The following is a 14,392-nucleotide window of genomic DNA, read 5'->3' on the forward strand; positions in this document are numbered from 1 at the left end:
TATGATAAAAAACAGGAACTTGCATGGAAGTCAACAAGGAAGGAGTTTTTGGCTATGAAATGAAAAAGGGTATATGAAAAAGAATGAAAAACACTGTATGTCCTCTGCAAAAGTTTAAAGTTGCAGAATGAACTATTCTGGAGAGTTTATAATAGCAATATTTAAAAATGCCTTCATGAACTACATATAATCATATTTTTAAAAAAACATAATTAACTGCTCTGACAACTAGATTTCACAAAATTGAAGTGCACCATCCCCACTTTCAGCAGATTGGTCTATAACATGACTTTAATAGGAAGGTTGGATGTACATTTCACATGGGTAAGTAACTGGGCAACTGAAATCCTCTAAAAGGATTCAGTTCATAACTAACTGCATATCTTCAGAATTTAGTACACTGAGCAGGAGTTAACATACTGTTAGGTCTTTTCAAGGAGCCATTCCATAGTACTAGTGATGAATTTAGCCATCTCTCTTTCTTAAGTTTACCAAATTTATATTGTACTATGTTGTGGTTTATGTGTATTTTGTGTATTTTTCTTTCAAATTTAACAGTTTTTAAATCTTATTAAAAAAATCAGCATGTAGTTATCGTACCCTTTGTTCCCCTCAAGGAGGTTATTTGCATAAATCTAAAACACTATAACGTTTAAATAAAATATTAATCAGTTTAAAATATTAATCAGTTTATTTCCTCTGGTACAGCCAATTGTTACTCAACCATTTAAATTGTACTATAGTTCCAACATGTCCATCGATTTGTGCAATTACAGAATTCAGGGCATTTTTAAAGTAGTATTTACGGTGTAACATGAAAAAGAGTATACACGCTTACCTGTAAACTGAGGCTCCCTAAGATTGTCTACCTGTGTTGCAGGAAGAAAGTGCTGTGCCTCATCTGATATTCTCTCCTCTTTAATTTCCATGATCAACCTCTGGAGCTGCTGAATTTTACTCTGCAAACTTTCTGAGTTTGCTTCTCCAAGTACCACAGCCCAAATTCACAGTTTGGTTTAGATGCAGCTTCACGGTAAAGGTCTGGGTCTCTCCTCTGAAACTCTACATTCAGAAAATATTAAGACACTTTTTAGGAATGCAGATATTAAAGGATGGGTTGCAGATAATGGCAGGATTGATACTATATATAATACACACGATTATACATCTATTATTTCTATCACAGAAACACACACACCTCATACACCTCTTGAATCAAACCCCTGTTGCTTCCCATTCATTGAACCACTAAGTCCATGCTAAACTGCAGTTCCCAAAGCAGTTAATGTACTGGAAAACCAGGTGGCAGAATCATCAAATTGAAATGGGAAATCTTTTCTCAGTGTGGATTCTGCTGCTCAGCAGGTAGCTTTCAGGACAGCCAACTTAAACAATTTAGCAGAGGCAGGAGACATCATTCTGACAAAGGGTATGTCAACACTATGGGATTATTCCGATTTTACATAAACTGGTTTTGTAAAACAGATTGTATAAAGTCGAGTGCACGTGGCCACACTAAGCACATTAATTCGGCGCTGTGCGTCCATGCACCAAGGCTAGTGTCGATTTCTGGAGAGTTGCACTGTGGGTAGCTATCCTGTAGTTATCCCGTAGTTCCCACAGTCTCCCCCGTCCATTGGAATTCTGGGTAGAGATCCCAATGCAAAAACAGTATCGCAGGTGATTCTGGGTAAATGTCGTCACTCAATCCTTCCTCCGTGAAAGCAATGGCAGACAAACATTTCGCGCCTTTTTTCCCTGGATTGCCCTAGCAGACGCCATAGCATGGCAATCATGGAGTCCGTTTTGCCTTTTGTCACTGTCACTGTATGTGTACTGGATGCTGCTGACAGATGCAATACTGCAGTGCTACACAGCAGCATTCATTTGCCTTTGCAAGATAGCAGAGACGGTTACCATCCCTATTGCACCGTCTGCCATGCCACTGTAAATTGGCGATGAGATGACAGTTATCAGTTGTTCTGTACCGTCTGCTGTTGTCATGGGTGCTCCTAGCTGCCCTTGCTGAGGTCGGCTGGGGGCGCATGGACAAAAATGGGAATGACTCCTCGGGCCATTCCTTTCTTTATGTTTTGTCTAAAAATAGAGTCAGTCCTGTCTAGAATATGGGGCAAGCATACTAGAGAACCAGAGAGCACAGCCGTTCCATGTCAGAGCCCCAGAGATCCCGCAGAAATGATGAGCTGCATGCCATTCTAGGGGGTGCCCCTGCAACAACCCCACCCGTTGCTTCCCTCCTCCCCCAACCCTCCTGGGTTACTGTGGCAGTGTCCCCCCATTTGTGTGATGAAGTAATAAAGAATGCAGGAATAAGAAACACTGACTTTTTAGTGAGATAAAATGAGGAGGAGGAAGCCTCCCGCTGCTATGATAGTCCAGGCAGTACAAAATCTTTTCTTTAGACATGGGGGGGGGGGCTGATGGAGCTCAGCCTCCAGCTGCTGTGATGAAGACAGTCAGCAGCCATTCTGTACCACTGCCGGGAATGACCGGGAGTCATTCACATTTTTACCCAGGTGCCCCCGGCCAACCTCAGCAAGGCCAGCCAGGAGCACTCAAAGGTTGATGATGACGATGGGTTGCAGTCATATTGTACCGTCTGCCACCGGGAAGGGGATGCTGGTGTTCAGCGCCGCAGCACCCGTCTACCAGCAGCATGCAGTAGACATAGGGTGACACTGAAAAAAGGAGAGAAACGATTTTTTCCCATTTCTTTCGGGGGGGGGAGGGTGTAAATTGACAACATATACCCTGAAACACCCGGGAAAATGTTTTTGACCCTTCAGGCACTGGGAGCTCAGCCAAGAATGCAAATGCTTTTCGGAGACTGTGGGGACTGTGGGATAGCTGGAGTCCTCAGTACACCCTCCCTCCCTCCATTTGATTCTTTGGCTTTCCGTTACGCTTGTCACACAGCACTGTGCTGTGGCCTCTGGCTATCATAGCCTGGAGATTTTTTCAAATGCTTTGTCATTTTGTCTTCTGTAACGGAGCTGTGATAGAACAGATTTGTCTCCCCATACAGCGATCAGATCCAGTATCTCCCGTATGGTCCATGCTGGAGCTCTTTTTGGATTTAGGACTGCATCACCACCCGTGCTGATCAGAGCTCCATGCTGGGCAAACAGGAAATGAAATTCAAAAGTTCGTGGGGCTTTTCCAATCTACGTGGCCAGTGCATCTGAGTTCAGATTGTTTTCCAGAGCGGTCACAATGATGCACTGTGGGATATCGCTCGGAGGCCAATACCGTCGATTTGCGGCCACACTAACCCTAATCCGACATGGCAATACCGATTTCAGTGCTACTCATCTCATCAGGGAGGAGTACAGAAATCGGTTTAAGGAGCCCTTTATATCGATATAAAGGGCCTCGTTGTGTGGACGGGTGCAGGGTTAAATCTGTTTTAATGCTGCTAAATTCGGTTTAAATGCGTAATGTCGACCAAGCCATAGGGACTGGTGGGATTCATTAGGGTGAATATGTCCATTAGAACTGTACTTTACACTCAGCCTCTCATCTATTCTTGCCAGAATACTACTTATCAAGATGTGGAGATAATTTAGGATGGCACAGCTCCTCCATGAGGAGACAACAGATTGTATGGGAACTTCCAACCTCATGACTATGCACAAGTCTGTTGCTATCCTGCCTGACAAAATTGTAAATTGTTTAGTGATCACACTTTAAGAAGAGGGAAGAAAAACCTTTTAGGCTCCCAAGGAAATGCAGGTAATAGCTAGTGCCACTCATTTCATTAGAATTAGTAAAGAACAAAGTATCTAGGTGTTTAAAAATCTGACTATTTTAGAGTCACATGTAGAAAAGAGATGAAAGAGGTTAAGTCATTTAATTTAGGCAAGTACTGGTAACACTGGTAAAACAATGGACAAATTGTTACAAGTGGACAATACAGTTAGGGAAAACACAATTAACATTATAACAACAGGTCTACAGAGGTACAGAAATGATCATTAAGGCAGCCTGGATATCCAAGCTAGACTGCTTGAGAAAAAGTTGCCAAAAAACCAAATGCAACAAGTTTTATAACTACAATGCAAACCTATTGAAATATACTTATTTTGAACATAAACAGGAACAGTGATTTTGCATACAAGCGTTCTGCCACCAGCCAAAACGAAAACATCTGCTTTCAAAGGAAATGCATCTTTTGGGATTGGAACCATCCTACCTATATTCACTCCTTAACCCTGGCAGTCAGAATTGCTGTATGTTAAGCACTTATGGCATACTGTATCATTGAATACACATGACCTAAAATGGACACCATGAAACGGATCTGTATGTTTGACGGATGGGGAAAGGGGATGTTATTCAATGTAGTCTGGCCCAGATATAAACCAATTTTGAGGCCTCGAACTTCCAAGCTACATTTCAGAAAGATTACGATTAACTTGTACCAAGGATTCTGCAATTCTAAAATTATTGACCGTAACAACTGTATCTGTCAGATAAGCCTGGGTGCAATTATCATAACAGTCTACAAAGGTTTCATGTCATTGCAAATATGAAGACATTTTAGTGTGCAGATCAAACACTTGATAGATTATATATTCTCTCTACAGTGTCAATATATACATGCAAAAAATTCATATAACAAAAAACAAATTATACACGTACTGTAAACTACTTTCAAAACAGAAAAAGTAATGGGTTCTTTTTTTCAATACCAAAAAGTGAATAATTCACACTAGGGGCAAAAAGAAATAGTTGAGTAGAATTGTATTAATATAATAATAATTTCTAGCTTCTCTTTGCTCTCATATTTCAAATTGCCAAGCAATTTTTCCCCTAAAGGTAAATAGTATTTTACTACTCAGCCTTAGATCTTTAATACCAAGTTTCAGTCCAGAGATAATATTTAGTTGAATTGAAACCTCCTGAAAATAAGGATTTATTGTGGAAAATCCTCACATTTCATTAACTCCATAGTGTGGTGCAAGTGGCAGGATTATTATATTCATGTTGAAATATATTCCACACAGAAAGCATTCCATGTGTGGACAACAAAATACTTTATATTTTACAACTAAGGAATAACTGTAGAAAACAGAAGTGGCTAAGCAACACTATATTAGGCACAATGTTGTTTACCTTAGCATCTTATAACACAGCACATACTTCGGATGAACTCTTGGACTCTACTGAAGTCAATGAGACTTTTGCCATTGATTTCAATGGAGCCTGGACTCACTTTTTTTGTGTGATAACAGTTTTAAAGTCATGCCATTGTTTTCTTATCAAGGTCTATATAAAAATATAAAGGGTTATGGTCCCTTAGGACTCCTGTAATTCAAACAAAGAATTCAAAGAACCTGACAACAGAACTGCTGTCAAATAAAGAAGTGTCACAGAGGAAAAGTGGGGATACCCCCATAGACACAGGGACAGCCTTCCTGCATCCCCACTGTCTACAATATACCAGACTCTTTTGGTGCTGGCTATGTCCCCGCTCAAGTGAAAACAAGTTTATTGAAAAATTATTAGCTCCTATCCCCTCCACTCCAGTTTAACAACAGTAGCTAGCACTTTTCTTCTTGGTTCCTAAAAATTAAAAAGTGATACTGCAAAGTAGTTTAAAGCCCAGAATTGCATTTTCATTTTTAAATATGTATCTGAGATTATTCTTGACAATGTCCCTTTAGGTAGATATTTCTGCAAATTCCTACGTTGCATGTGTTATCTGGATGATGTTTCACTTTATCAGTAAATTATATTCATGACATGAAATAGATAATCAAAATAAAGAATTGAAAGCTCCAGGATATCTCTGGAAATATACCGTCATTGAAAAGGCTGAAGTTCAACAATGCTAATTTTAATCTTCTAAGAAAAGAGGTTTTTTTAAAATTCCTCACTTCATATTAATTGTCAATCTAATTTTTAAACAAGGCTTTATTATATTAACCATGCAGAAGTGACAGGAAGAATGGCAAACTGTGCCAAGTATTAACATGCTTTATTTCCATTAATGAGAGTTATAAATATAAATCCTTATGGATCAATATAAAAAAATCCTTGGAGTCTTTATTGGACAGCTATGTACAGAACACGTGCTCAGTGCCTATACTGTCAAGTGACAGCTACTCTTTTCTAGAGCGTATTTTAAAATGATATTTTTTAAGCCAAATACCTTTTTAAAAGAGACTTCAAAATGTCTGAAGGTTTTTCTCTCTTTTCACACTCACCAGCAAAGAGTAATTCTGAATTTCTACCTCAGCAGTGGAAAATGGTTGGGAATATCAATGAGCCACTGTCACTCTAAAATATAAAGCACCATCACAGCTAACCACCATATGCTGTAACAAAAGTAGAATGGAAGCTTTGATACGTAAATTATATCTGCAGGATATTTCTAATACAGACATCAGAAGCTCTTAATTCACAAAGCTGGCTGAATTCTATATGCTGATGCATTTCAGGTTCAAATTAGCAGTGATGAAATCATCCCATAGTTACTGATGATGGTGTGTTAATCTTCCTTTGAAAGTTAAATTTTCAATCAAAGATAAAGAATTTAATTAAAAATTTTATCTTCTTTTTTTTGGCAGGGAAGGCAATGCTGAGAATAAACATATATAACTTGCCATTACAACCTCCATTTAGATCCTTCATGAAGAGTGCCTGAAGATATCTGAAATGAATATAACGTGGTACATAACTGAGTCTTCTCACATTGCTGAAGCATAACAATTTGCTTTTTTTAACACCATCAGGTTCTCTCTCACACTGCACCATATCCTTTTCACTTTCCACATACTTCATTCAATTAATACCACACCTATTTTGGTAGCAAGGGAGACCATACAATTATTTATACAACACCATGATATACCAATAACCAAAATGCTGAATATAAATATAAATATCGCAAGATTCACAGAATTTACTAAATATAGCCTTTGTAAAAGAGTAGACTGCTCTTCTAGCTGGGAATAATACACACTCCCACCAGAAACATCAACCTACTCAGGAGGCAGTGTGGTTTAGAGAACAGAGACTAGAGTGTTTGCCTTTGGTCTGCTTGATGACTTTGAGCAGTCACTTCACTGCTTTGGGCCTCAGTTTCCCTTTCTGTAAATAGTCTATGGGCAGGGATATCAGACACAATATTTAATAATAAGTGTGACATATATTCCATTTCCCACTGTATATGGCCTTATTAGAGTTTGCATGTGACGGTAGTTTGCAGAGTGTCCTCTCTTCAGTGTGTTGTCATCTTGTCCCAATGTTTTACTGGATACCTAGCCAAATGTCAGATGAATTGCTCATTGTTATTGAACTCTGAATTATACCTACAAGAAAAACTTCTTATTTATAATAATTTATTTGTAATAGAAGAAATTCACGTTTTCATATCCAAGTATGCTTCAGGATATTTCAAGGTATTTTCTACCTCCAGTCAGATTTGTCTTTATGTATACTCCTTTCAGATAAGCATGCAAATGTCCTATTGGAAATTATTCTTGCTAATTGTGTCTAGCAGAGCTATTTTTGCTGCATGTCTACCAATAAAACCTCCATTCTTACTTCCTTCTTCCTATTGAAAAAACAGGAAAATGTTTAGTATTTCTTCGCTAAATTTAATTCCATATTTCAAAAAAGATGTTGAAAAATTGGAAGAAGTTCGTAAAGCTACAAGCAAGATTCAAGGTCTGGAAAACATGCCCCATAGCATGAAACTTCACAAACTCAATCTGTTTAGTTTATCGAAGGTGGTCACAGGCTACAAGTATCTATTTGGGAAACAGATTTCTGATGGAAGGTAGTTCTAACCTAGCAGAAAAAGAAGGAATCCTTCAATCTGATTATTGGCAGCTGAAGCTAGATAAATTCAGACCACAAATATGGTGCAAATGTTTAACAGAGTGTAATTAATCGCTGGAAGAACTTACTTAGGGATGTAGTGCAAATCTCCATCAGCTGAAGTATCTAAATCAAGGCTGGCTCTCTCTCTAAAAAAGCTCTGGTTCAACTAGAAGCAAAGGAACTGATGCAGAGCTTACTGGGTGAGAAGTTTTGCCCTGTGTTAAATAGGAGGCTAGACTAAATGATCACAATGGAACCTTCTGGCCTTAAAAACTACCAATCTATGGAAATTTTCCTTCAGGGAGTGGAGAGCAGGTTCTATTTAAGAAGCAGCTGCAACCTCTTTCTAGCTGATTGTTCTTACAAGTGGTAAATATTTTCACTGAGTATCTTTCTTGTAAGTATTCATAACATTTGTTATGGCCATTGGTAATCAGCATTTTCACAGGGAGACTGGAGCACTTAGAATCGTAAAAGATTAGGGTTGGAAGACACCTCAGGAGGTCATCTAGTCCAACCCCCTGCTTATGATCACCTTCCTCTCCTTAAAGTACTTCAAAATGGTTTCCTTGAAGACCTGCTCCATGATTTTTCCGGGCACTGAAGTGAAGCTGGCCAGTCTGTAGTTCCCCGGGTTCTCCTTCTTCCCTTTTTTAAAGATGAGCACTATATTGAATCATGTCTCTTTATCTCGGTCTGCCATAATGAGCCAGGCCATAAAATGAGCCACAAAACCAGAAAGAAAAAACAACAACAAAAATGTTTTTAAAATATCTATCCTTGTACTATCCTACTATTATAAATAGCTTTTGGCAGCTACTTGCAGAAAAGACCAAATTATTCCATGCAAAAGGGAGACATTAAGACTGGCAGACAGGGAGGAACTGTGGGTAAGTTAGCAGTGAGATGTCACAATCTGGTCCAGTACACTCTGTGGATGGACAATGATCTATTATGGCTGGATCTAACTGCTGATTCCCAACTGCTGCTAAGCCTGTGGGTTGGGGAAGTGACTAGTTATTCTCTTGGTCCCTCAAATGCACTCCTAGGTGCAGATCCCAGGTCGAATACCCTCCTCAGGCAATGTGACCTCGTAGTCCAGCCACTTACATCTTGGAACCAGTGATTCAGCCCTCCTATGTCCTCAGTTGCTTCGACACATTCACTACACAAGAGTCCACCTAGCTATGGGAGCACTTGTTTTCCCAGTCACACTATGCGAGGACCACTGGCAGAAAATCAGGGATACAGATGCTTAACAAAGGAATTTCTTAGTTGAAAACACTTTATTTTTAAAACAAAACAAAAAACATGAGAGTTACTGGCGTATGGAAAGCAACAAGCTCCAGAACACAAGCCCTCCTGTTGGGTACTTATTATTCCTGAGAGTTCTGGGCTTGCTCCTAGTGATTTGACCCATAAGTTCATCCTGACTGCTTGGCCTGATCTTCTTGCTTCTAATATTGGTTAGCCTCCGATTGCTTAGTGAACCACTCCTTTTAAAACTGACTGTCTGTACCCTTTCTCCCCATATGCTTCAAGCTGGGGATGAGGACTTAGCTCCAGCCCCCATGCCAGTTTCTGCGTAGAATGTCATTTAATGGCCCATTGTTTTAGTAAGGAAGTGACACTCAATGTTGGTGGCCCTAGATTGCTCGACACAGTTTCTTAGACATAGTCTGTCCACTAGGTGTCAAGTCTTCACTACAAAATGGATGCTCTCATCCACAATGAAGGTTACAATCACAAATGGGGTTCACAAAATGAAATGGGTTTCACATTTTGACGGTCGCATCCCCAAACATTCACAGACAAATCCCCTTACCAGATAGAAGGGTTGGACTCATGGCACCACCATACCGGTTCAAAGAACTTTGTGGCCACAAGGTCAGGCTAGCAGCTTGCACAAACCAACTCTGTGAAGGCAACAGCCTGAAGAGGAAAATTCCCTTTTCATCTTTTAGAACTGATCTCAACGAGGTACGTATATCTCAAGTGAATGCAGTTCCTGTAGCTGTGTGAATAGCACTCCTTGCTGCTAGCGGGGAACTAGAGGTACGGTTACAGCACCTCTGCTGGGACAAGATTATAAGCATTCTTTAGGGAGCTAGAGGCTAGAGTGTGAGGGGAGGGATGAGAAAGTACAGAGCCCTGTGTTGGCAGGTTCAATTTCCATGTAAACTAGTATTCTTAACCTTTTTTTATTTTAAGTAATTATTCAGGGACACTGGAGGTTTCTTTCTCCTTTCTGCAAAGATTCAGGAGTTGGCAGGAGCTGGACACGCTCAATGCCAATGCACGAGGAAGAACTGGGCACACCTCCATGACGCAGGACATAAGGATATGGGGAAAATCAAGTTTCTCTGATGAGGGGAATAGGAAATTATGACCAGGAGAGAAGGGAGCCCAGCATCATTATCAAATTCCTGGTATCAATGAGTTCTGTGCTAGAAGTATGAAGAGCTACTAACACAGAACTACCATGACTAGTTATAGCCAATAAATATACAATTGGAAAAGTCAATTAATTCAGAGAGTTATGTTAATCCTCTAGGTCCTACTGTTAAAATAAGTGAAATAAGTAGCCTAAGAGTCCTTTTTGACTGATTCCTTCACACAGGGTGCATGATACACAGTTTAATTCCAATCCTGAAGAGGCAGAATTAAGCAGATCTTCAGAAAAATAGCAATAAAAGGACAGAAACCTTAATGAATCCATTTCAAATTATCGACCTCTCAACTGCAACTGAACATTGAGAGTCGTCTGAGAGAGCTATAGCAAAAAGTCTGAATAATCTGTTTAGTGTTTTTCTTGGAATGGATGGAAGGGAATTTGGTGCTTGTAAAAACCAGGGAACAATAGTAACAAGACTGCTAATATTAATTGTAGCTACTGCCAGGAACTGAGCAGTCAAATGCTATTCAAGTCTCCTCTCATAGATTTTCTAATATATCGCCATCCCAACTTTCTACACTCCTGCCAAATCAGTTGTGTGCTTTTCCTGAGAAGTGACTATCAGTCAGTGGGATGCATGCTATAGACAGATGTCCACCAAAGATCACAATACTCATTACACTTGTGACACAAGATAGATTTAACATTTTGAATCAAGATACCCCCAGAAAAAGGGTATGAATGAATGCCATTCTACCACCTGAGTTTCAGTACACATCACAAAATGGTTAGTGCCATAGAAAGAATTGTTTGGTACTCACAAAAAATAAGAAATCATCATAATGCATTGATCCAGTTAGGTACAGTCAACTTTCTTGCTGAACTCGGTCCATTACAGCTAAATTAACAGGGCAAATTGATATAAGGGGCTTTGAAACTTGTCTGTGATATCAGGCAAGCTCTATAAATAAATTTAAAACACAATCATAGCTGACTGACAGCAACCCTGTAAGTCATTTCTACAGAGGGAAGGTTTATATTTTAGCATTTACAATAAAAAATGCTGTTCATATCAGATCCAAATGAAAATCTTTACATTCAAATTCTTATTTAGATTTGCATGAAATAACTCATGTATATTTAGTTATTGTCCTTAACATCCATTCATTAAATGAATTAGTAGTATAGGGCAGAAAACAAAAGTGTAAAGCAAAAAACACATTACATGAAAAATGGTTGTGATTAAGCACAGTTAACTGGGGGAGAAGGGAAATTGGAATGGCCATGCACCAGCTCTAGACCCATATTGTACATTATATTTAATGAATCATAACATCAAACCCATATTTACTGTCAGAGGAGCTATACCACATATGACTTTTCATCTAATTTTAGAAAAAGCAACTGCAGCCTTTTGAGATACTCTTTTCAGTGATCAGAATAAAGGCAGGGAGGTTCAGCTGTACGTTTCTTTATCAGATAACAGGATACATTCAGTCTACATGTTTAGTAATGTTTCAAGGATTTTCTAAATATTGATGTAGTCACAAAAAATGAATGTTAAATATGTTGTGTTGTGTTTTACTTACTGAGAACTACTGAAACATCTGTTTTATTTCTGAATTCCACAACACAGTGCCACTCCAGAATAATGTCACAGACTTCAGAACTCTATAAGGGACAAAGATGACAAAATGTTAGGATTTGCAACATTTGGGAAGTCCTTATGTTAATATGTTCACAGCCAACAAATCTGGCACATTGATGCAGCCTACAGCTATGAAAGAAGCAAAGCCTAACACTCGCTAGGCAAATGTATACGACCATCCTTTAGTTAGTGTTCTTTGTCATTCTGCTTCAGTTCAATGAACTAGAATGGGCAAAAAACATTAAAAAAAATCATACTAGAAAAGGAGGAAAAAAAGGAAAATATAGTCATCAGATTTCTCTTCCATGTGAATACAGCCAGTATTTATGAGCCAACTAATTTGTTAACTACCAACTGATCCATTTCCTTCCAACTTCTACCCCTAACTAATGCTACTTAATCACAACTTGTTAATCAGCTGAATAGATTGAAACTTGGAATTCTATTAAAATAAGTGAACAGTTCAAATGAATAGAATTTAGCAGCAACACAAGATACATGATCTTGCAACAGAAATCTCCATTTAATGTCCTTTTATAAAGGATTTCTTCGAGATCACTGGAAACCTTAGATACTGACACTATATTCTAGAACATGTAACTCACATAATAGTAAGTGATTTGAACCATTGCAGGGCACAAAAAACTGGGGTCATGCTCTTTTTTACCAGCTGCTTCCTTGTAAGGATACAGGCCTCCTCTTTCAGCTTAATAATGAGATTCCTATTCAGAAAAATAAGGCTCTCCCCCTCACGTTTTATCTCCTCTTTTCTTGAAGTTCTTATCACCCATTCTTTATCCCCAACATCTGATCATATATAATCATTAGAGTACTGCTCTCTTACACATTTTCTTGTTACGAGGATCCTGGTGTTTCACAGAGCCACTCCTCTATTTCCCTGAGCTTCAGAAGTGCACAAGTTAAATTTTCCTTACATTCCAGTTACCTCTTTATCCAAGGAGATCCCAAGGACTGGAACATGCCTCATTTTCTACTAGTTTTCCCCAAAACTACAACTTTTAATTCCACATATTCACTATTTTAAGAGATAACCCTGTAAAATGCTCTCTTTGCTGCTTCATTTTCTGCATTTATATTATGAGATTTGGCCTGTCAGGCTGATTCTCAAACTGTCACTTCTTTTGCAGACAGCTTCATATTTAGCCTTAAATGTTTGGCCTGATCCTGCATTCCTACACAAGATGACCCTTTTCTCACATAATAGTGCCACTGACTTTCATGGAAGTACATGTCTGAGTGAGGATTCTTTGTGGGAGAAAGTTAAGCAGAATAAGGCCAAGTTACACTATATGCTTTGGAATGAAAGGCTTTAAACAGCTCCTGCCAAAGTCCGGTAAATTCTTAATCTGAAGAGGAACAAGATAGAAACTGCCATTAAGTCTTAAGGGGTACTTTTAGTGGAAGACAACTATTTTGAAATCTTGGACTTTTTAACATACCAAATGTGGTAGCCAATTTGACACTGTCCATGACAACACTAGAAAAAGAATGAAACCCACTAGATTTACTGTAGGTGATAGAATATTAGAATAAAGTGAACTTGATACAGGTCTTTATTTAAAAAACGTGCCAGACAAATTTGCTCTCTCTTTTTTTGAGTCGAAATTCAAAATTAATGGATCAAGAGAATGCAATTGGTGTGATATATCTATACAGAAAGCATTCAATAAAGTGTATGGTTTGGAAAATTATTCAGTTTAGCCTAGACAGGAGCACTGTCACCTGGATTGAAAACCAGCTAATGGACTGCAAAAAATAAGATTAATAGCAATACATTGAGTGAGGAGAGTGGTACAGTACGTGCTTCAGAAATTGTGTTAGCTATGTTTTATTTAACTTTTTTTTTTAATTAATGAGCTGGAAGCCAGAGATAAACCAAATATTAATCAAATTCAGAGTCCTTGGAAGCCTCCTGTAAATCAAAGAAAAATGTAAAAGGATCTGTGACTCAATCCAACTCTTACTGAAAGCAATGGGAAACAATGAGAGCCAGCCTGGAAAAATGCACACCTACATATTTTTGAAGAAAGCAACAGAATAAACAAAGAGATTTAATCAGAGAAACTCTAAGGGTATGGCTACTCTGCCAAAAAAAAAAAAATCCGTCAAAACACACCACACAATGGCGGCAAGTCTCAGAGCCTGGGTCAGCCGACTCTGGCTCGCATTATGGCGCTAAAAATACCAATAGACAATCCTGCTTGGGTTGGAGTCTGGGCTTTGAGCCCAGCCCCTTTTGCTACATTTTAGAGCCCGAGCAGAACATCTCTCCTGCTGTTTTAAGTCCTGTCACATGAGCCCAGCAAGCCTGAGTCAGTGGACCCCTGTTCTAAGACTACCATGAGTTTGTTTAGGTTTTGTTTTTTTGCAGTGTTGATGTATCCTTAGAAAGTTGTAATATGGATGTCTGATCCAACAATTTGGATTCTGATGTGGACTGTGAACAATAGTCAACTTTTCCAGGCAATGCTCATTCC

At 38.8% G+C, this 14,392-nt stretch overlaps 1 protein-coding gene across 1 annotated transcript in view; it reads right to left on the minus strand.

Annotated features, from left to right (window-relative positions):
• Nucleotides 1–14,392, minus strand: part of INPP4B (inositol polyphosphate-4-phosphatase type II B) — a 508,181-nt gene that overhangs the window by 327,798 nt on the left and 165,991 nt on the right. Inside the window, exons 4-5 of the mRNA XM_050946302.1 lie at nt 11,836–11,917; nt 839–1,062 (exon numbers count right to left, since the gene is read on the minus strand). Coding sequence (XP_050802259.1) covers nt 839–929 — 91 coding nt within the window. The 5' untranslated portion in view covers nt 930–1,062; nt 11,836–11,917. The remainder of the gene's footprint in view (nt 1–838; nt 1,063–11,835; nt 11,918–14,392) is intronic.

Source organism: Gopherus flavomarginatus, chromosome 3, assembly GCF_025201925.1.
Source record: "Gopherus flavomarginatus isolate rGopFla2 chromosome 3, rGopFla2.mat.asm, whole genome shotgun sequence".
Classification (NCBI taxonomy): Eukaryota; Metazoa; Chordata; order Testudines; family Testudinidae; genus Gopherus; species Gopherus flavomarginatus.